General features: G+C 36.2%; 1 protein-coding gene across 10 annotated transcripts in view; it reads left to right on the plus strand.

The window, feature by feature from the left end:
• grip1 (glutamate receptor interacting protein 1) overlaps positions 1-22,009 on the plus strand; it is a 309,859-nt gene that overhangs the window by 189,023 nt on the left and 98,827 nt on the right. Inside the window, exon 1 of one of the 10 annotated variants that reach the window (XM_088644626.1) lies at positions 8,218-8,774. The exons of the other annotated variants lie outside the window; for them this stretch is intronic. Within the exon in view, the coding sequence (XP_088500752.1) occupies positions 8,720-8,774 (55 nt within the window). The 5' untranslated portion in view covers positions 8,218-8,719. Of the gene's footprint in view, positions 1-8,217; positions 8,775-22,009 lie in introns of those variants that run through there. 10 annotated transcript variants of the gene reach the window in all.

Genomic DNA, 22,009 nt, shown 5'->3' on the forward strand with positions numbered 1-22,009 from the left:
TGTTAATAACAGTGTCTGTACTGTGAGGTCCAGATGAGAATTTGGGATGTGAATATATGATATATCCTGATTCGTTCTCAAAGTTCAGGCAGTAGGGGTTTGGGGAAAATTTGTGTGTTTGGATTCAGAACTTGTAAATGGATAGAAAACAGAATAAGGGGTGAATGTTCAGATTTGTATGTGCGACAGCAATCTATATGAGGTGACTGCTCTCCCTAATTTATATCGATGATCTAGATTTTGTTACAGTTCATTAACTAGACAATTTACAGATGATGATAAAAGAAGAAGATTAGAAAACATTGTAAAATTTAACATGTAGATAAAACTCAAGATGGCAGATGACCTGTAATGTAGATAAGAGTTGAAACTATAGAAACAAGATGGGAAATATTGAAGAGGCTACAGATGGAAAAGAAGTCTTAGGTGTTTACATTGACATTTTTGGATTTCAAGTTGGATATTCTACAGAATATTGGGAAGTTATAAAAATGGGGAATGGGGAAGATATACAATTATAAGTGTAGAATTTTAATCAAAGGATGTTATGTTTAGAGAAACTTTAAACAGTTTTTATTGAGCTAGAAAAGTAGAACATTTCATATCTAATTCTAATACCCATTGAATGTTGGCATAACATTATTTAAAATTCCCATTTCTAAAATAAAGCACTCCTTTCAGGCTTGCCCCATAGAGTGCAGCGTCCTTCAATGCACCGTAATTAATCTAACTTTCAGTACTCTTTGTCATTGAGCAATGTTCTGCCACATCTTCCTTTAGATTTACTTCCCTGTTGGCAGACAAGATGATTATAGTTCTGCAGATACTCTAGATATCTAAACTGATGAAAATGGATGAATATTGTTTGTCATCAGCTGTGTTGTGCTTCTCTTAACTCGCAAGCATAAAAGTTTACAGCTGCTAATGTAGGAATCCAGTTATGATGGTACAGTATATTTCCACTGAGCTAGACCATTATTTTTTTTTCTTCAGGAGCAGATTTGGGTCCAATTATTATTGACTGGAGCAAGACCTTTTTAAAATTGAACAAAAAATGTTTACTTTTGGCAGCACACTTTAGAGTCCCATGAATATGTCCTTTTTATTTACTTACAAAACCATCCCTTTCTGCAAAAATTAATTCTAATTCACTTACAGTATTTTTAACCTGTTTTGTCACCTTACGAAGTACAATTTTTACAAAATGTATTGTAGATAACAGTTTTTACGCAGCATATGATCTGTAATGTCTGGTTAATTTGGAGGCAATGTCTGTGCAACGGTTCTCATAGGATTGGCCCGATAGAAAAACATATGACTTGTTAAAAGACAGAGAAATACAAACGTGGAAATTAAAAAGGAAAAAAAAGGCTGAGATTGATCATTCATGTCCATATAGCAAAACTGTAAAAATGATTTGCATGTTTATAAAATCTGAAATAATCACTGCATTCAGATATCAGATATGAGTCATATCAGATATATTTAATCATAGTTAAATATATGATATTTACTGTAAATATCATATACTGTGGTGCAATGGCTCTGTGGCTAAGGATCTGCACCTGTGGCTGCACCTGTGGCTGCAAGGCTGCTGGTTCATATCCCGCAGATGGCAGAAGAATCCTACTCCGTTTGGCCACTGAGCAAGGCCCTTAACCCCAACTGCTCCAGGGGTGCCATACAATGGCAGACCCTGCGCTCTGACCCCAAGCTTCTCTCCCTGTCTGTGTGTCTCATGGAGAGCAAGTTGGGGTATGCGAAAAGACAGATTCCTAATAGAAATTGTATATGGCCAATAAAGTGATCTTTTATCTCTTATCTTATATTTCAAAACATATTTCCACAGGATGGGAATGCAATCTTAAGCCTGGTGTGAGTGGGGTCTTCTGCATCAATTGGTATGTGCTCATGACTTACTAGTCAAGTGATCACCACAGGCTTGTTCGAAACCATTTATATCAGGCCAATTCACCAAAGGGTCAATTGATTTCAATCAGTGTTGCTCCATCTAATTGCTTTTATACCTTACTTCCATCATTGACTCACCACTGCCTGGCAAGAACGTTTAACAAATTTTTCGAATATCCATTTGCCATTCAGCATTGCTTAATTAGTGCAGTGGCATTAATGGTCCCTGGTGCTAACACTGAATTACAGCTGCTTTCATCAAAGCGCAGGCAGGAGGAAATGAGCATCAAGGGAATCGAAGTTTGCCTGAAGCTGCACCCAGTTTCGTCAACAGATCATGTGTCCTAGTGGACAATTTCTCTGCTGGTGTTTACTTTATTACCCGTGCAGTTATTTATTCAAATTCCTTTTATACAGCTCTCACTCCCATTCCCTTACTTAAACCTACACACCAAAGATAGAAAAATTTACTCACCTGCTGCCGGTTCTGTTCGTCTCCAGACGACTGATTGACTCTGATGACTGCTCTTCTGGATGTCAGCGCCCCCTAGTGGCCGAGCAGCTGATTAGTGACAGGCCAGTGCGTTCCGAGCCGGTGTCGATACCTTCGATCCCTCAGAATGAGCTGAGCACACTGTGGCTGTCAAGTCCTGTTGTCTCCTGCTCCTCCCTCCCTCCCTCAACCTGGGCCTGCGTGCTCGGGGGTCGAGCCACAGTGAGTGTGTCATGACAGGGTTGGAGCCACAGCCGCAGTCACAGTTCTTCCAGGTTCCCCAGACCCCCTCTCCCTGCTGCCTTGTCCCCGCTCTCTGTATCCCCTGGAGAAGGACTGATATGCACAAGCTCCTGGAGGAAGGTACGTTCCAATCTCGACCTGCTTTCATGAAAAACTGGAGCCTAGAAACGCAATTAATCCATTCCGGTCTCTCATTTGGATGTCTTAGCAGAGAGGTTGATAATATACTTATTTACTGGATTTCCTGCAAAGTGTGCTGCAAAAGTGTTTAAATAATTATTCACGTGTACAGTACTTTGAACTTTTAGAATTTTTCTAGAGATTTGCTTCCAACTTTCAAACGTATAGTTTTTTTATGGAATGGCGTTTTTCCTTGTATGTGACCCGTTTAAGTGTAGCGTGTTACTACTGACTTTCATGCTGTTGCAAATCCATTTGGGAACTTGTTCAGCACTGGCAATATCTCTGAAACATATGTGCTTCTCTGAAATAATGCTAATACTGGTAACTTTTTTAAAGTGGTTAGATACTCTTCAACAAATAACTTAAAACTAAATGCATCACATAGCTTTGATCTGTTGAATGGAGGATTTGCACAAAGGTTTGTAAATGAAGCTGTTTATTTTGTTTATTCTCATAAGATTCACTCCATTGATACAGACTATTTTAATCTACCTACTGTATTCTCTTAGTTTAGTCCTGGAACTCAGTTCTAATCACAATTACAAATAAAATATTTGCCTTTCTGATTTCTTAGTAACAAGAAAAAAGAGAAATAGACATTTGTATTTTGTCCTCAGTTATGCAAAGGATTATCTGCTGTTTCACCTTGAAAGTGCACTATTCCCTGCCAGGCTTCTTAAACTCACCATTTCAGGCTAATTTTCTCTATGTGAAAGCCTGCAGTTTCTAGGGTAGAATGGCATTTCAGTGGCTCATGCAATTCAGGGCTTTTGATGTTTCATCACATCAAAGAATATTGTGTTAAACCTGTTTTTTTCATAGAAACAGTCCTCTCCTTCTCAAAAATCTTTCAATCTTCAAAGAAAGATTTCAGAAGAATTTTATTCTTATGTTCTCATATTCACATCATTTCAGGGCATCAGTATGTTATAGCTCTCTTTATTTCTGATAGATAATACACAAAACACATTTTAGATTTCTTATGAACCATTTTTTCAATGAATGCTGTACACAGCATCTTTAATCTTTGACTTGGCATAAATTTTCTATTCCTATTCTTTGAAATCACTTCCCGTCTGTTCTCATAAGAGCAGGATTTCTTGCTGCTGCAGGAGAATTCGAGACTTTGACAAATTGGCGTACTGACACAGCAGATGTTGTAGTAACATCACTTCCATTCAGTTAATTATAATGTCTTACAGTACATTTTTGTTTGTGTTTCCCATGAGTAGCTACTAATATTAAATTACAGTACATAAAATAATGACTTAATACTTTTTGTTTCCTTGGTCATTTTAGACAGGGGTAGGTGGAAGAACTGATATCAAATAACTCTAGAACTGCTGTTTTTTTTCTTTTATTAAGTGCTGAGTTCAAGTTTGGTTCAGTGATTGCTGGTTGTGTTTAATGGCGTTCTTGGAAGGGGAACCACTTTGGAATTTGTTGACGATCCCTTTAGAAAACAGATGCCATCTTCAGCAGATACTGTATGTCATGCGAGGGTTGTGTCAGCCATCTCTCCTGTGTCTGATTCATTTCTACTCCCACAGCTCATTTAGCAAAACGTCTCCTTCCAATATCTTCGTCCAAGACAGAGGGAAACGTTCCATTATGTACAGACAAATCGCAACTCGAAATGTATGAATAATATTTAAATCACTCAGTAATGGCGAAGATACATGGGTTGAGGAAATGAAAAACTGGGTGGAGAGTGATTATTTTGCTGATGAATTAGACCTCTTACCACTGGGGAATTAAAAAATGTTGTCTTCAGCATACAGTATCTATTCAACTAGGAAACTAGGAAAAAGTATTTGGGTGCTGGACAGAGTTAATTTGTATTGCCTTGTCTTTGAGTTTCATGGTGCATACATGATATATACTGTACATTCATAGGTATAAATACTAAATGAATCCACATACTTGTAATGTAGAAACATGAAACAACTGGAGGGGCAATTTTCTGCTTTGTTTGTAAACCAATGCTATAAAAACAGACAGCATCTCATTTCATTAAATATGAACTTTTGAACGAAAACACTGCTGATATTCAAGCCACAAGCCAGCTGATGCAGTGAAATTTGTTTCGGTAAGTTTAATTCTATTTATTTATACTATACTTACATTAGGTTATACTGTTATTACTACAGAAAAAACACAATTTTAAAATTGCGAACATAATCTACTTGTAACCAAGCAGTTAACCAGTTTAATAAGACTGTATATCAGTATTCTTGTTTATGTTTTCATTGTAGAATGTAGTATCCAACATATAATCTTACCAAATTCGAATATGCTTTCTGAATTTGGTTTAAGCATGTACAGTACTGTTTGGAATGTTTTGTTTCTTGATCTCTAAACATTTTCTTGGCCTTTTATATATTTATATATTCAGGACAGTAGAAGAGGAAGAGTGACTCCCATTCTTTGAAATGGTTGGTTAGCAATTGTATTTGTCAAACATTGATATTTCACTAAATCTTCTTCAGAGTTTAATGTTCTCTTTTTTTTTCTCTACAAAAAAGGTGCATCAAAGACTACAAAAAAAAAATTACAAATCCAGAGGTTAACTGGATTGAACAGATACCAAAAGACTTCTGTATCTTAAGTATAAAGAGATTAGGTGAGTGACAGCCATTCTAGGATGATAAAATGCTGAGGAATGAATAAAGGAAACAGTGATTTATTCCTTTATTAACGTAGCTGAGAAAAGGTATGAAGATTCAACTCTTCTTGCACTAATGTCTTGTATCCACTAGAGGATGCTGATATCTCAATTGCTAATAAAGAAAAAAATAATTTGTCTTTTTTCTTTGGCGTTCTTTGGATCTAGTGGAGATACACTCATGCTATTTTACCCATTAAGCAAGTCCAGGATGGTAATGCATCTGTGAATTGTCAGTACCTCCGATCTTTGGATACACACTGTAATTACACAGTCCGCTAATTTACCCATAGAATTATTGACTGGTCTGCTGTTGAATTAAAAAGTAAGTGTGAACTAGGCAATTGTTCTGACAATTTATGACCCTTTTTTCTTTAACATGTCAGCATGTTAAAGATGGGAAGAGACCGATGGGCCCTTTAATCAAAAGTGAATGTTTCTTATCCCAGACCCAATTATCCAATTCATCTTGTATAAAGGATGGTGTGAAATTGATTCTCACGCTGAGCTTATTACTTCTATTGCAATCCATATCAATTGAAAACCAATGTGCATCTGCAGTAACTCTAGGATGAGTTAAGTTAGAAAAGAGATTATGTCTGGAATTGATTAGGTTGCTCTGTGTTCTTTCTAGGTGTTCAGAAATGGTACTTTGTCTGCCTTTGAAGTGTACTAGCCATCATACTGTTGGTGAGAAGGGACACACAGGAGAGTGTCCATAGTCTTGTGTGTGTGAGTGCTTGAGTCATAATAAATACTTTTTTCTGTGCAGTTTGTTGTGTGTTGCAATACTTGTTTTGAGCAATTTTCCAGACACCTTGTTCTAGTTTGTGGAGGGCAGTAGCTCATTATAAGCTGCTGTTTCTTTAGTGCTGTAATAATGTTGTTTTGGAGGAAAAACTAAAAGAAAAGAGTGAATTACTTGTGAGACAAGAGGGCCATCTCTGAACATGTTGAGAAGCTGCTGCATGCTTAGTGGAATCTACTCCTCTGACCTACTTGTCCTTCTTACACTGAAGCCTTGCCTGTTGGGCTGAATTTGCTTACAGTGGTGTTGACTGGGTTTGCACAATGTCACAGAAGATGAGTCTGTTCAGCTGATTTGTCTCAAAAATAAAAATTCAAACTTCCATGTTTTTTGTTAGATTGCTTCTGCAGCAAAGGTTTTCTTAACAATCACATGTCACCCAAGGGAATACAATTAAACTTACAGCTTGGCTTTCACAGTTTTTTCAGCTGCATAACACCTGAGGCAAAGTGAAATTATAACCCGGAGGGAGAGGGTTATAAATGCGGCATATGCTTATGGAATGTTGTAAAAAAAAAGTGACAGCACATTCATCAGGTGAGATTAACTTAATGGATTGATTTTTGATCTTCTGGGACAACAGATTTTACTGCTTATTGTCTAAAGGCTTGGCAAAAAGCAGCTTGGAGATATTTAAAAAAAGGTTTGGGTTTATGTGTTTGATTTAGAGTGATTACACTCAGTGTACAGAACAAGCCCTATACTGTATTACTGTATACAGTACTGTATAGTGATAACAGTTAAAACAAACCTTTAGACTACTGATGGCCCAAAAATTAGTATCACTTGTTCATGTACAGATTATATACTGAATACAACATAACATTTAAGACTACCACTTCAGTTTTTGCACTAATAAAGATTTGTATTGGTTAATTCACTTAAGCAGCACACCCTTATGAATGGGTATTTTTAAAAACCATTCACTATAGTCCCCATTGCTTGTTCTGTGCCAGTAATTACATTCAGGAGTCCATGAGGACCTTGATGAGACACAAGATGACATGATGGAATAGTAACCTCCCCAAGCAGAACTGCTTCATCCCAGCTTGGTTGTGTTTCAGATGTCATCTTTTAATCTAATCCTACAGTATGTCAGACCTTGACCAAGCTTTTATGTCCACTTAGCCCAGAACAGGATGAATCTCTGACTGGTATTTGACCCTGTCCTGTTGCCAGCCAATCCAATTCCAATCTGCTAGTTCATTGACACATTTCTTAGAAGAAAAATCAAATTTGATTTTTCTGTGCATCTTTACCATTGATATTCAATTGAATGTTTCAAAGATAAAACAGAAAAAAATTCAGCTCACATGTAAATCCTAAACTGCATCATAAACTGTGGTGTTTGGCTAATGGGTTTATGAATTAATGCATTTTCTCACATCTGCAGTGCAGTGAAATTGAAAATTGTACAGATTACAATTTGTTCAATTTTGGTAATCTTTTTTTAAAATATGAATTCAATAGTTCAATAGTTCAAAAACCTGTTCACCTTTTTCTGTATACAAAGTTTTTTATCAGCCCTAGTTTTCAGGTCTGTTCATGTGGAAAATAAATCATCATAAATTAGTATCATCTTCTTTTAGGAAATACTGTAATTTAAATGTGTTAAATGGAGAAGAAATTATTGACATTAAAACTTTACTGGTCTTATACAATTTTTTTTGAAAGATTTTTTAAAATTATTTACAGAAAGCATTTCCATCATGTAGTGCAGAGGCAGACAGTAAATTAAGTGGATTAATCACATCCTGGTTGACGGGAGATGCAGTGTTTGCTCTGTGTGGCTGCTCAGATGATTCCCCTGTCGTTTGGCTCAGTCGCTTATCTAAATAAAGAACAAACAAAAACAGCGCGTTCATTATAAGAGCGGTTTCCCTCTTTACTCGAGATCTGTCTGTCTCATCACCTCGCGAGCTACTGTAGGTGCTGTGAATTGGTTACATAATTAGGGGCTCCAGGAATCTTCTTGCCTTTTAAAAGCCGTTGATGAAAAGAAAGCAATTTGTCTCGGCTAAGCAGAGGCGCAGGCTGTCCCTCACAGGAGCGTGCAACTTTAAAAGCCCAGTCAGACGGCACAGTGTGAGGCAACGGCTGCGCTCAGAAGGCTTGCTCCTTTCCTTTCACAGTTCTCTCTCTCCCTGGGTAATCCACTGTGGCTTGTGTGTGTGGTCGGAAAATACAATTAGTTCTTCGGTAGCCCTGATGCTCTATGCTGTGGATACCTGGGTGAATGTGTGAAGCTCCACTCCGTGTCTTGAACCAGATCTCTGCTATTGCCATGAGGAATTGAAGTCTGTTGCTCCCCATTGGGACTACCTTTCTCCTGATATGTGTGAGGAATTCAAATGCCTATACTGCATCCACCAGACCCGAGCCCTGAGAGCACCTTGACGCTGTACCGGGAGCTAGAATGATAGCAGTCTCTTTTAAATGCCGATGTCAGATATTGCGGAGAGCTACTAAAGGTATCGTACTGAGCCATTTTATGTTCCTTCTTGTGCGTTTAGAAGAAATGAAGTTATCTCAGCCTAAAGTTGTTTGTTGTTGCTAATAGGAAGGCTTGGCACTGAGGCAGGGGCTACGTTAGACCAGAAGACAAAAGGGATCACAAAGTGGAAGAATGCCCTTCGCTGGGTGTCTGTTTTAGGGTCCCTGAGCACAGAGTACTGGTGCTTTGCCTCCAGCAAAGAAAAAGTCAGTTTTTCATGTACGGTACAGCATGCATGTTTATTGCACACTAGTGCTACAGTAGTTCAGAATGTCATTGGTAAGGCGTTTAGAATTTTTGCCTTCATTTGTTGGCTAAAACGTTATCCTTGTATACTGATTTCAGACGCCTAGTATTTCAGATATTTCCCTCTTTTAAATGCACCGTGATTAAGTGCCCTTCATATTATTGTTTTTCTGCCCTTTGTTTCTGTAAATGTACTGCAGATTTTGTGCCAGCCTGTACTGAAGCTTTGCATTTTAATGTATTTTTCACTCTTATGTTCCTTTAACGCAGAGCAATATGGATTACTACAGTACATCCTGTTTCCGTGCCACTGACGAAAGTTATTGATGTGTTGCCTAATGGGCAGTGGGACTCCTGCTGCATCACAGGTGTCCAAGCTGCCATTGGAATTCTTGTCTTTAGGACCTCTTCTGTTTAGGCTTGATTTCTTATAGCAGAGCACAGATGCAACATTTTATTAAGCCTTTTTTATCCTTTGTTTGATACATCTTTCAAAAACATTTTAGAGCTCATTAAAATGAAACCTTTTAGGTGTATTGTTTCTTTCAGGTAATGCTGTTTTTCACTGAGTGTTGTTCGACAAATCATTTTAAAACATGTATTACCAGTTCTTTCACAATCTATAGGTAAACAATGAGCTATCAGTGTAGTATTCTTACTGAAGCGGTAGAGGCAGTAGCATTTTACTCAAACTTTGATTTACAGGTCATCATTATTACCAGCTTTATAGTCTTATAAATATTTTAATGGAAGCTATTTAGATTGTCCTGGCTTGGTTGGTCAGCTTCCTCTGATGAAGAAGAACCTGGACTTAAAATGTAATGAATATTTAATTTCCTGTACAGCCCTGGGTTTGTGATCTCCATGGTGATTGAAAAAGAAAATAATTATTAAAATGACCTGGGGATATGAGAGACTGGTGGTATTCACTGACTCCAGGTTGTACGTTATCTGTTTTAAAATGTGAACACCAACTTATTACAATAATCAGGGATTTATAAGTTATTCACCCTTCATTTCATAGAGGAGACCAGTTAAAACCTACATTACTATGCTGATCAAAGACGTATGTACCTCTGATTAATATAATGTTTAATGCAGTAAGTTAATATTTTGCATACTGTACTGTATGTTCTTTCCTTTCAAGTATGATTGGTTTTAAGTGGCAATAAGAAAGAAATGAGGAGTGCTTTTTTCTACTTCAGGTTTGTTTGACTGCTGTACAGAAGCCAATACATGTACAGTATTTATACCTGTAACCAAATATTGATTAAGCATGTAATACTAAGTGTTCATTCAGTATTTTATGATAAAAACAAAAATGACTTTCACTTGTCTGTCTAAATAGAATGTCTGTGGAAAGATTGCATACAGTATTTCTAAATATGTCTTTTTCAGATTTATTAATTCCCTGGCAATGTATGCTTTGTTCACCTGCCTATGGCTACAGTAACCTCAAGGCGGTACTTCCTATACACTTTAAATGGGCTCTTAAACTACTCATGAGGGATATTTGACCACTCCAGCATGCAAAACCTCTCCAGTTCCTCCAGGATGCTTTCTTCAGCTCTTATCATGTTTTTATGCTCTTTGGTCATTGAGTTTATTGCATTCTTTGTATTGTTGTACAATGTATTGTGAAGATCTATGGTAGAAGGCACCAGGTTTTAGCTAAAATGTGTAGGTAAACCTTGTAATGTACAGTACTGTATATTTGTTTCTCAGTTTTTAATTAAGATAATAAAACAATTCCTAAAGAATATACATCCATTGATTACAGGAGGGATGATATCCTTTTTCTTCAATGTTTACGTTTCTATCCCAATCCTGGTAAGAGAGTTAAAAAACTTAATTTGTGTTTCTTCCAGTCACGTCATGTGGTCACATCTGTCTTGGCAGTCCTTTAGTTGCTGTATGGTCTCTTGTCTCTTCTTTTCCACACCACTTCTTACTAAACATTTGGGTCAAAACCTCCTTATGTCATCTTGCTAGTGAAGAAGTAGGTGTCCCCTTAATCCTAACCTTCTTGGTGATGGGTGCCACAGTTGAAACTGCAGTGTCTTTATGGGTTTGTATAGCCTTAATCATTGTAGATTCATTGTAGATTTTAAGACACTACTCACACAGTCTCTGACAAAGTGGCACTGATTGTTTCAGTTCTGTCTTCAGCCTATTTTAATATCCACTGGCATTCAAGTTGACTTCCAGAAGGTTCTATAAACTTCAGCATTTGTACGGGTCATTTGTGTTTAGATGCATGTTTAATTATTTTATTGCAGTTGCACTATTCATATATGCACCATACATTTTCATACATTTAATCCCATTTTAATGTTGAAAAACCTTGCTGTGCACATGTATTTGCTTTGATACATTTATTATTAGTTACAGTCCAGCAAGGGTATAGATAATTTTGGAGGCTCCTGACCTGGAGGACTTTTTTTGTGAAAATTGTTATTGTTTCTTATTTGATTTGGATATATTGAACATTATTATAAAATACTAAAGTATTACCATCTTATAACACAGGAGCATAACATGAATAAACTGAGTATAAGATGAAATAATATTTTTATAACTTATTACAGTATATAGTCATAACATATTATTATACTTATTAATTTTATAACTTTTTTATAGTCTTTAACTTAGTCTTGTACATTACGTATGTTGTGTAAGTGGTGTTATAAATATCTTTATAGAATTGGTCTATAAAATTTGAACTATTGCACTTTATAATTCTTCAAATACATAACATCTTATAGCATAAAACAGAACAACAGAACATGTTAAATATTTACTTGTTTATAAAGGAACTGTAAATCATAAAAAATAAAAAACATTTACAGTATACATAACTGGTAATGATTTGTGATTGAATTGTTGTGATTTGCTAACATTAAATGACAGGTACAGTACACTTCTGTGGAAAGAGTGCCATGCCAGTGCATGCATGGGATCTTTCCAGGCTCTGGGTTTAAAGTTAAAATTCATTCAAATGTAATGCAGAAATTGTTAAGGGCTCATGATTTCCATTGATAAACAGGTTATTATAAGCAAAATTAACATAAGCACTGCAGATTAAATGTCTTTAGCCCAGTGCTTTTCTTTCAACCGCCCACCTTGGAGTCAACATTTGTATGAGAATCTCTCACTTTGTCTCTGTCGACTCTGTTGTGTGTATCTTTGCACAACACTGCTAGATTTTTCTTCTCACTCTGCCAACCACCACCTATTTCATTTCAGCAGAGAAAGATTTCATGCTGTTTGTCAGCAGGATTTGTGGCCTACTGTATTATGTAGGCAATTATGTATGCAATGGGTGCCACAATATTACTGTGTTATAACCAATACCCTGTACTGTCGTGGGTAGCACTTATTTGTGTACTGGGATTTTCAGATAATTTGGTGGTGCAGATGCAGTTTACCCAGGTCTAGTGTTAAATATATATTGAGTCATTGAAGCCCCCACATTAATATCAGGCAGAACAATTTCCTTGGATTCTCTTTCTTAATATTGGACAATAGTACTAGAGTTGTGTAATTAAAGCTTTTTTAGACAAGAACGTGCACAAGATGCTGTCTCTGTAACCAAAACGTAATCCAAAGAAATCATTGATTGGTTTTGGAAATACTGTACTGTCACTTCCCAAACAGTCTTCACATTTTAATAGCTACAGTAGGTTTCAGAAGTTTAGAAAAAGGCGTAGACGACCATATTTAAACTACAACAAGCAGCACTTTATTGCAGTGGTCAAAGTTTCAATCTCATTAATGTTCAGTGGCACATCAGTAGTTTCACCACAGCAATATTCAGTCATTTACATTTAAGTGCAGTGGTTCTCATCATTCTTGAAGCACAGAGCACTGTAAGCTACAGTATTTGTCATTTTATATTACTGATTTCTTTTCAGCACTTTACATAGTAATTACTGTAGATATGGGAATTGTTTACCCTTTTTCATGTTCTATGTTCAGGCTGGATGCAGTGTAAAGAGATGGCTTTGTTTTAAATATTCCAAGCAGGTTTCAGATACAACAGGGAAATATTATTGCACAGGGAACTGAGTCAATCACAGAATCTGCTGTAATAGGTATGCAAAGAGCATATCAAACCAGAAATTTTGACTACCACCATTCCTTGAAATGCATTTCAAAGGTGTGATTTTGGGTCCCTGATTTGTAAGTCCTGTGGTGTTCATTTATTGAACCTTAATCTGACTTTTTTTAAAGCTCACTTGCTGTGTATTCTGTGTTTTCCTCACATGATGACTGCATTTAACAAGGAAATATACACGACACTTGTAATGGTTCCAGAACTCCTCTGAAATAAAAATGTATATTAATAGCAGCTTTAGCCAAATTGGAATGAGATGTGATCATACATTGACTGTAGGGTGCAGCTTCCACTCAGATCCTGCTGGGCTCTTAAGTCAAAAAGAGAAGAATGATTCGAAGATGAATAATTCATTGTTCAAACATTCAAATCCAACGTGATATCGGAATCTAGCAAAACTAATCTTGAGTGCTTTCATGGTTGAACGTCATTCATGCCACGCCACCAAGCCAGGCACAAAGTCGGCAGAATTTTTCAAAAAACTTAAATTAAAACTATGTTGGGGGCTCCCAATTAAAATTCAGCCCTTGATTTTGGTAAAGCATAAATTGAAAGATTAACATCAGCGGGTACAGGCTGAAACTTTCTTTTTCGTAATGCAGCCAGATCAGTTCTAACAGTTACTCCCAAACATCCACCAAGATAGAACGTTGTCTGTCAGCAGCAAAGTCAGTCCATCTTGAATGTTGCAAAGGAACAAGTAGTAGGTTTATTCCATGCTGAAAAAAGAAGAAAGAGAACACAATGTTTCGGCCGTGGAGCCTTCTTCAGGTGTGAATGTTGTCTAGTGGGCTTTAAGCTTACAGTACTATAGCTCATCATCTTCCTTTAGTTTCTAATGTTTTGCATACAGGAATTTTGGCAGTTGTAGATACAAAAATGGGATGAATACCAGCTGAGAGGAATTTCCAAACGGCCTCGCCTTTATACAGTATATGCATTTTAGTTTGAAGAAGAAAAAACATTTGATAAGGTTTAAATTACAACATGAGATGCCCTTTGTTTTTCTTGTTTAAGCTACTGTACGTGCTCTTTTCACTGCCGATAGTAGATACGTGAATCTTCTGTTAAATTTAAGAACAACATATTTTAAGGATTTTAAGTATTTATCAAGGCTGTTGTTTATTTACTGGCATAATAGACTGCTTGAATAGACTGCTTCCCTTGCACACCAGCAATTTATATTTTATAACTATACCTTTGGAGATACATAGTAATGCAGTACTCCTAAGAAAGACATACTGTATTTATTCATCCACTTTGTGTCCTTTCAGCATGACACCCATCACTTCTGTGCACATAAATATTTCAAAATGAAAAAAAATATAGTTTCTGTGATTTATAGTATAAGGATAAAATGTGCTTATGTTGGAGACAGGCAGATTTGTGGTTACAATGGTGTTTAGAGTGATCTTTTCCTTCTTTTTGTTTGAAAAAACATCCCTTAGGAAAGGTCTAGCTAAATTATTTCAGGGTGAGTTGTGAGATGAGTGTATACCCAGCAGTATTGTGATTAGTACTATAGACCGCAGTGTGTTCTCTATCAAAACACCTTGATACTCTTAAACAACATTCCTGCAACAGAAGGAAAGGTGACTGCAAGCGGAATATCAGTTAATTTCCTGCAAAGGCTTCTTTTATTTCTTGATTATTTCTGATTGAGATATCTAGACAAAAAATTAAAGGCTAAAAGTGAATTGACATCCAATGATACAAAAACATGCTCTTGTAGTAAAATCAATTCAATTTTCTTCAAAAAAAATATTTCTGGACAAGCTGGTTTGCAAAAAAACACTTAAGAAATCAAACCTAAACCTTTACAAAATGATCTTGTCTTGATTGTTTATACAGTATGTCCATTGCCCTTGGTTGTCCAGAGTGCAGGTACAGTACCTGTATAAGATTAAGTATGACCTGACACCATTAAGTTTGTTCAACAAAGTGACAGTAACCTCACAGATATAATATTTTAGATTCTTAAATCTAAGAAGAGGTCATACTAAAAATGCAGAACAAAAGCACTCATTAATACCATTAAACAGAAAAGATTAATGTTTTGTTTTGCTGTGTGTATTCGGTTCTACTTGCAGTAGTACAGCACCAGCTGGGAATTTGAACCTGCAACCTTTCAGTTACTGTACCTCTCCAGAGTAAAACCCACCAATCCACATTGCTGCCTATAGTTTTATTGGTAGGATAATAATTTTCTAATGTTGTGCCACCTGGTAGTCAGGATACAGGCCCATGCTGTTTTCACTGTTACTACACTCTACACTCAAGTGCTTGTTTCTCACAGCCAACTGCTGTAGTGTTTAAGGCAATGCACACCCTGACCTTTTACATTCATCTAATGGGATTCTGTGATACACCCATATATTTTTACAGTATGGAGATACTTTTATTTTCCTTTTCATGGCTAACTTAAAGAAATTAATCCATCACCAAACAGATAAATTAAGGAAATGCAGCGTGGTTGGATCTCATAATTGGTCACAGATGTTTAATGGGTTAAAGATAAAATGATTTTGCAACAGTGCAGTCTGAAGACTGGTGCATACATAAATTTAATTGATCTCTTATGACACTCCTGTGAAATGTTAGACACCTGCTATCATGTGTTTACATCTGCATTACTGCACTAGACACTATAAATCTTTGATGAAGGCCGGGTGTTTGACTTAGTTTGTTATACTTGAAAGCAGCCATATCACCCTGCAACTCACAACTGGCAACCCACTGAAGCTAAGCAGGTGTGAGCCTGGTCAGTACCTGGATGGGAGACCTCCTGGGAAAAACTAAAGAGGTGTTAGTGGGGCCAGCAGGGGGCACTCACCCTGCGTCTGTGTGGGTCCTAATGCCCCAGTATAGTGACGGGGACACTATACTGTAAACAGGCGCCATCCTTCGGTTGAGACGTAAAAGCAGGGTCCTGGCTTGTAAGTTCTAGTTGAAAGGGGTCATTCATTTAGTGCATAAGCCTTCAGGAGGAATACACTATCCTTATCTTGCACTGCAGTTAAAAATAAAGTTAACTGGACAGGTTGGATAGAGGATGGATAAGCTGTTTCTTGTCACTTCCAATCCATTGAGATGGTTATCTTTACTGTTGCCTAGAGGAAACTGAGGTAGAGAAAGAACTATTGTTTCGCTGAGAAAGCCACACCTGTTTTCTTTGATTTGTAAGCAAGTGAATTTTTGCTTCACTAGTTCATAATGTATTTAAATGGTCATAACCATCTGCTGAAAACATTTTTCAGGTTTGAAGTTTTTACCTCAGAAGATTTTAAGTGTATATTGGCAATGCAAATGAAACTGATTATCTACCTTTAATCTTATGGCCAGTTCACATCCTATTTAGTTGTTCAGATTGAAGACTACAATCTGGTTTAATACAGTTTCTATTAAAATGCTAGTGCTAAATGTCTTGTCTGGATTTACTGTTCTTTATTAATTATAAATGTTATATACTGTATTCTAATGTCTTTTAATACAACATCAGCTTCAAATGCAAGGACAATTAATAGCAAGACACCTGATCTGAGACTTGAACTGATTTCAACCACATCAATAGTCAATTTAAGACCCAAACTAAGCTGTGTGATGACTACTCAGGTTTCAGGCAAATGGAAATGTGAGTTTCATTTGCCTAAAAATGAAAGCTAAAAATACCTATATACATCAGACGCACTGTTATTGTATAAATACAAAAAAGTATGGGACCAAGAACAGAGTCCTGCAGGACACCAGATGTGTACAATTTTGCATAATTTGAATACATTATTTTGTAGCAGATTTAAACAGTGATAATCTGTGTCAATACTATCACCAATCCCCTCTAACTCAGTAAGATTTAGCAATATCAAAGGCAGCACTGATGTGTAGCAGGACAAGAGGTTATAAAAATGGTCAGCAGTCAACATTCAATTGTCAGTGATCACTAACAAGATCTGTTCCAGTACTATGCATCAGACTGAGCTCAGACTGAAGTAGTTCATACATCTTTTTTGCATATAGAGTTTCTTGTTGAAACTTTGCAATAGTTAAAATTGGTCAATGATACCTACTGTAGTAGGCTAGAGTCTAGGTTCTGCTTTTTAACAGAGGAATAATTACTGAAGTTTTTATGGTCCTTTAGTTTCAGATCTTAAAGATTCATTGTTGATATGTGTGACAGTGTTACTAAATTTTAACCATTCAAAACAAACAGTGGGAACAAGATCCTTAAATCATCTGTTGGGTTTCATTTTTCTGTGATTCTTTCAGATATCTGTTGAAGACAGACTGTGAGAAAGTCTACAAAGTGAGAGCCACTAAATTTGAAAATACACAAATGGTGCTCACAAGAGAAATTACAAGCTAAAACCTGAATTCTGATGTTATCGATTTTAGAGTGAAGAACTGGTCCTAAATGGATTTAAGGGATGATGAATTGTGGAACAAAAGGATTGTAGGATTTTTTCTATTAGCTTCCAAAAAAAAAAAAACATTGACCTTGCAGCAGTCAGTGTATCACTTGAAGGTTTTTTGATGTTGCTAGAAGACAAGTAAATGGACAGATAGTGTCCCTCCTTCTGCATTCAAGATTACGCCCATGAGATTTCATGGAGTGAAATTAGTTGCTGTACTAAGGTGAACGATACATGTATGATGTTTCTCTCTCTTTTCCAGCGCTGAGCAATCACAATGCCACCAAGGGTCTAACTATAAAACTCTAATGAAGCATTCACTACCAATTGGTTGAGCCCCACTAACAAGACAACTAAAAATAGCCAAATTAATGAATAATAAATATAATTGGAAGGCTAAAACTTCATAATTGGCTTAATATTATGAAACTTTTCATAATTTTACAATTTGTAAGTGGACACTGGAAGCTCTAGGTCAAAACAGATGGTTAAAGTACCTGAAATACCCAGTTCAAAGGTATGCAGGTCACCAACATGCAGATTGCATGGTCCACCATCTGACCTTTTCTCATGTTTGGGCATGTACACATACAGTACCAAGGAAAAGCAAAACAATATAGATGCTCTGCCCTAAAAGCAGAGTGGGGACAGTCTTCAGTGACAAATCAAAGCAGAGAAGGGTCAAAAAAGTGAGGATGTACTGTAGACTGCATAATCATCTTGCCAGGTTTAATCACTCCATTACAGAGGTTTGTAGGAGGCAGTAGTGGAAACAGGATCAGGTGTGACAGTGGTTCCAACCAGCACATAGCACACAGACAGTGAGGTAAACAGAGATCTGAGTCAGCAGACTGTAGCTGTGGGATCCCAAAATGGCCAGCCTGCCAACCAAGGGCTAACAGCACTAAATGCAATGTACTGTACAAGTGGGGAGACAGGCTGAGTCTTGCAATAAAGTAGCAGTGAAAAGACTGATTCTGGTCAACCAACTGTAGCAGATAGCTGTAGCAGTTTTTAGCAGGTGGCGTTAAAATAAATGAATATGATTCAGAGAATAAATAAAATAAGTGAACAAAAATACTAGTATACAAATAAAAAGTATACGTGGAGATGTGGCTGCCCGGCATCCTCTCAAAATAAAATCTCAGGTTTTATGATGGCAAATGAAGCAAATATGAATGTTTCACTCTATTATTCAGTAGGTCTCCAGTCAAGATAGACTGATCTGTGTAATTGGATTTCTGAGCATCAACAGTTTAATTGCATGGCTCACCCTACTCTACATGGATGAGTAGCCAACTTCTAATTATTAAAAAGCTCAGATGGGATTCAGTTACAATGTAATGTTCATGGTTGGTGTCACAGCACCTCCCATTTCCTAGTTGCATAGAGAAACATATTTGAGGGCATTTGAATGCTTAACTCGTATCCAACCAATAATAAAACCATAAGAAAGGTTACAAATGAGGGGAGGTGATTTTGTCCATCTATCCTGTTCAGTAGTTAGTAGCTACATGTAATTGATCCAAGGATCTCATCCAGCCATCACTTGAAAGAAATCGAGATATTGGCTACAAGGACATGGCTGGGTAGCTTGTTCAATACTCCCACAACCCTTTGTGTAAAGATATTCCTCGTCCCTTGTTTTCAATGCACTTCAGCAGAGTTTCCACTTGTGTCCCCTGGTTTGTGTTTAATTGTCCATTCTCACTAAACCTACTGGATTGAGTTTGTTGATGCCTTTGAAGACTTTGAAAACTTGTAACTCGAAAACCTAAACAGAAGATTAAAGTTAAACTTGTTGTAACTGATTGATTAACTCGTTGTAATCTTCTGTATTTGAGACTGAAAAGCTTCAGATCCAGTGTAGGTCATTGCTAGTTGTCAATGTAGGACCTTTCTCTATTTCTAAAGCAGCAATATCTTTTTATAACAAGGTAACCAAAGTGGTATATAATATTCTCAATGGAGCCTTACTAGTGTCATACAATTTTAAATTAACATACCTTGATTTTAATTCTACACCTCTAACTATACAGTACTGTATATCCTAACATTTGCCTTTTTAACTGCTTCCCCACATTGTGTAGAAGATGTTAATTATGTCCCAACTTCAACACCCAAGTATTTTTCATAATGTATGAATTTACAATGTATTTACAGTCCGTTTTTACTACCAGCATGCAATACCTTGCATTTGTCTACAATAAATTTCATCTGCCAGGTGTTTGCCCAGTCTTGAATTTTATCAAAATCTTCGTGAATTTAATTTGCTTCTTCTAGAGTATTTGCTGTTCCTCCTAATTTGGTATAATCTGCAAATTTGACTGGTTCATAAACCATATCAGAATCAAGATCATTGATAAAAATTGGGAAGAGCAGTAGTCCTAGTACAGATCCCTGTGGTACTCCACTAATTACATCTCTCCAATTTGAATATTTGCTTCTTATCTGTACCCTTTGTTTTTTATTTAATAACTAATTTTTAATCCAGACATTTGCATTTCCCTGAATACCTACTACCTGCAATCTGAGAATTTAGCTTTTTATGAGAAACTTTATGAAAAGCCTTCAGAAAATCTTAATACACCATTGCATATTTCCTGTGTGTATCCATTACGTTTATTTCTTGTTCAAAGAACTCATAACAGGTTTACCAGGCAAGATTTACCTTTTCGAGAACCATGTTGGTTGTTTCCTAAGATATCGTTTCAATATTGATCATCTACAGTAGTTGAGTTCTAACAATTGTTTCCTTAATCCTACATATTATAGCAGTCAGACGTAGTGGTCTGTAATTACTTAGCAAAATTATTTTAACAAATCTTGGATGGATATTACATTAGAAATTCTCCACTCCCTGGATATTACCCTGGTTTTGTGCAGCTGTTGAAATCATTTCATCAATGGCTTCTGCATTACATACCGTATGTTGTTTCCTTGCATACAATTGGTAAAATACCATTAGGCCTGGGGATTTATTAATATTCTGTGCTTCTAGTACCCAAAACACTTCTGCCTCTTATGGGAATGCTTTTTAATACAGAACTTTTATCTTTAATTGCCTTAAATAGTCTTTTTCTTAGAGAACACCAGAGTGAAATACTCTTTTAGTTATCAGCCATTTCCATTTCATTTAACTTAAATTAATCTGAAGATTATTGCTTCCCAACCTTGTTTCTATAGGAACACTTTCTCTTCTTTTATTTTTTGCTTCAGATGAATAGTGAAATCACAGACTAACACATTTCAGTTTTATGTTTGAGGTATGTTAATACATTTTCTTTCAGCTCTTAAAAAGTTCACATGGAATTTCAGGTGTTTTGCCAAAATTATAACCAATTGCATCTCTAGAGAAGGAAAAAACATTAATTTGGGGGAGTGATTGATTATTACTACTGTACCTGTGTCTGTTCATCATCAGTAGATGAACTAGCTTAGTTTGAGCTGCTTAACCTGAAATAATAATAATAATACAGGTAAGCAAGTTGTGGAGAGGCCGTGTATAGTGCTGAAACAGCACTCTTGAAGAAGAGTATTTTGACCTGTGAGCTTGACTTAAGAAATAAAAATTATAAGTCTAAACAAACAAGCAGATCAATTATGTCATCAATTTGCACAGTCAATATACAGTATAGCACTGTTAATAAAATGCAGAGTGACATTGATTCAGAAGCATTCTTTTACTTCACAGACTTGTCCCTTGATCTTCAGTACAATGTTATTTTCTTTGTGAGAATCTAGATTTTTTTGACAATATAACAAAAGAATTATTATAATGAAATAACTGAATAGCATGCAGATATGTAGTAAGTAGGAACAATTTATGACGTTTTCATTCATGTAAAGTTTGAATAGATTTCATGTGTAATTAAGCCCTCATAAACACATGAAACAGTGATAAAACATTTGGATATTTGTGTTATTCATTTGAATAACCCATAAGTCACAGTACAGCTGTATTTTACTTACCCTGAATTATACCACCTTTTAACAACCCAAAAGTTCTCTTAAAATAGCCTCTTTCCGGCATGTCAGTATGTCTACTGTTTTAGATTATTTACATAAGAATGAGTAACAAGTGAAAAAAAAACAATTTTAGCAAGTAGTGTTCTAGATAAGTCAGAGACAAAATTAAGTTCGTACTGTATATACAGTATCTGACTATAAAGTCACATAGCTTATGAAAAGAGTCGTGCTTGTACATACAGTACTATTCTTTAAAAAGGATTTGCTCACAGAAGTACAGTACAATATGAAGAGAACTGCTTTGTTATAGTCTTTGTGATAAAAGACACCTCTCAGAAAAGACTATTGAAAGGTTGAAATTACTGGATTACTGAAAGCAAGTGACTCATAATTGCAATAGACATTTCTGTGATCTCAGATGGTTATTGAAAGCTGCTAACTGAACAGCTGTTGAATGAAAACAACAATTGAAAG

Source organism: Lepisosteus platostomus, chromosome 9 (assembly GCF_059453375.1).
Source record: "Lepisosteus platostomus isolate fLepPlt1 chromosome 9, fLepPlt1.hap1, whole genome shotgun sequence".
Taxonomy (NCBI): domain Eukaryota; kingdom Metazoa; phylum Chordata; class Actinopteri; order Semionotiformes; family Lepisosteidae; genus Lepisosteus; species Lepisosteus platostomus.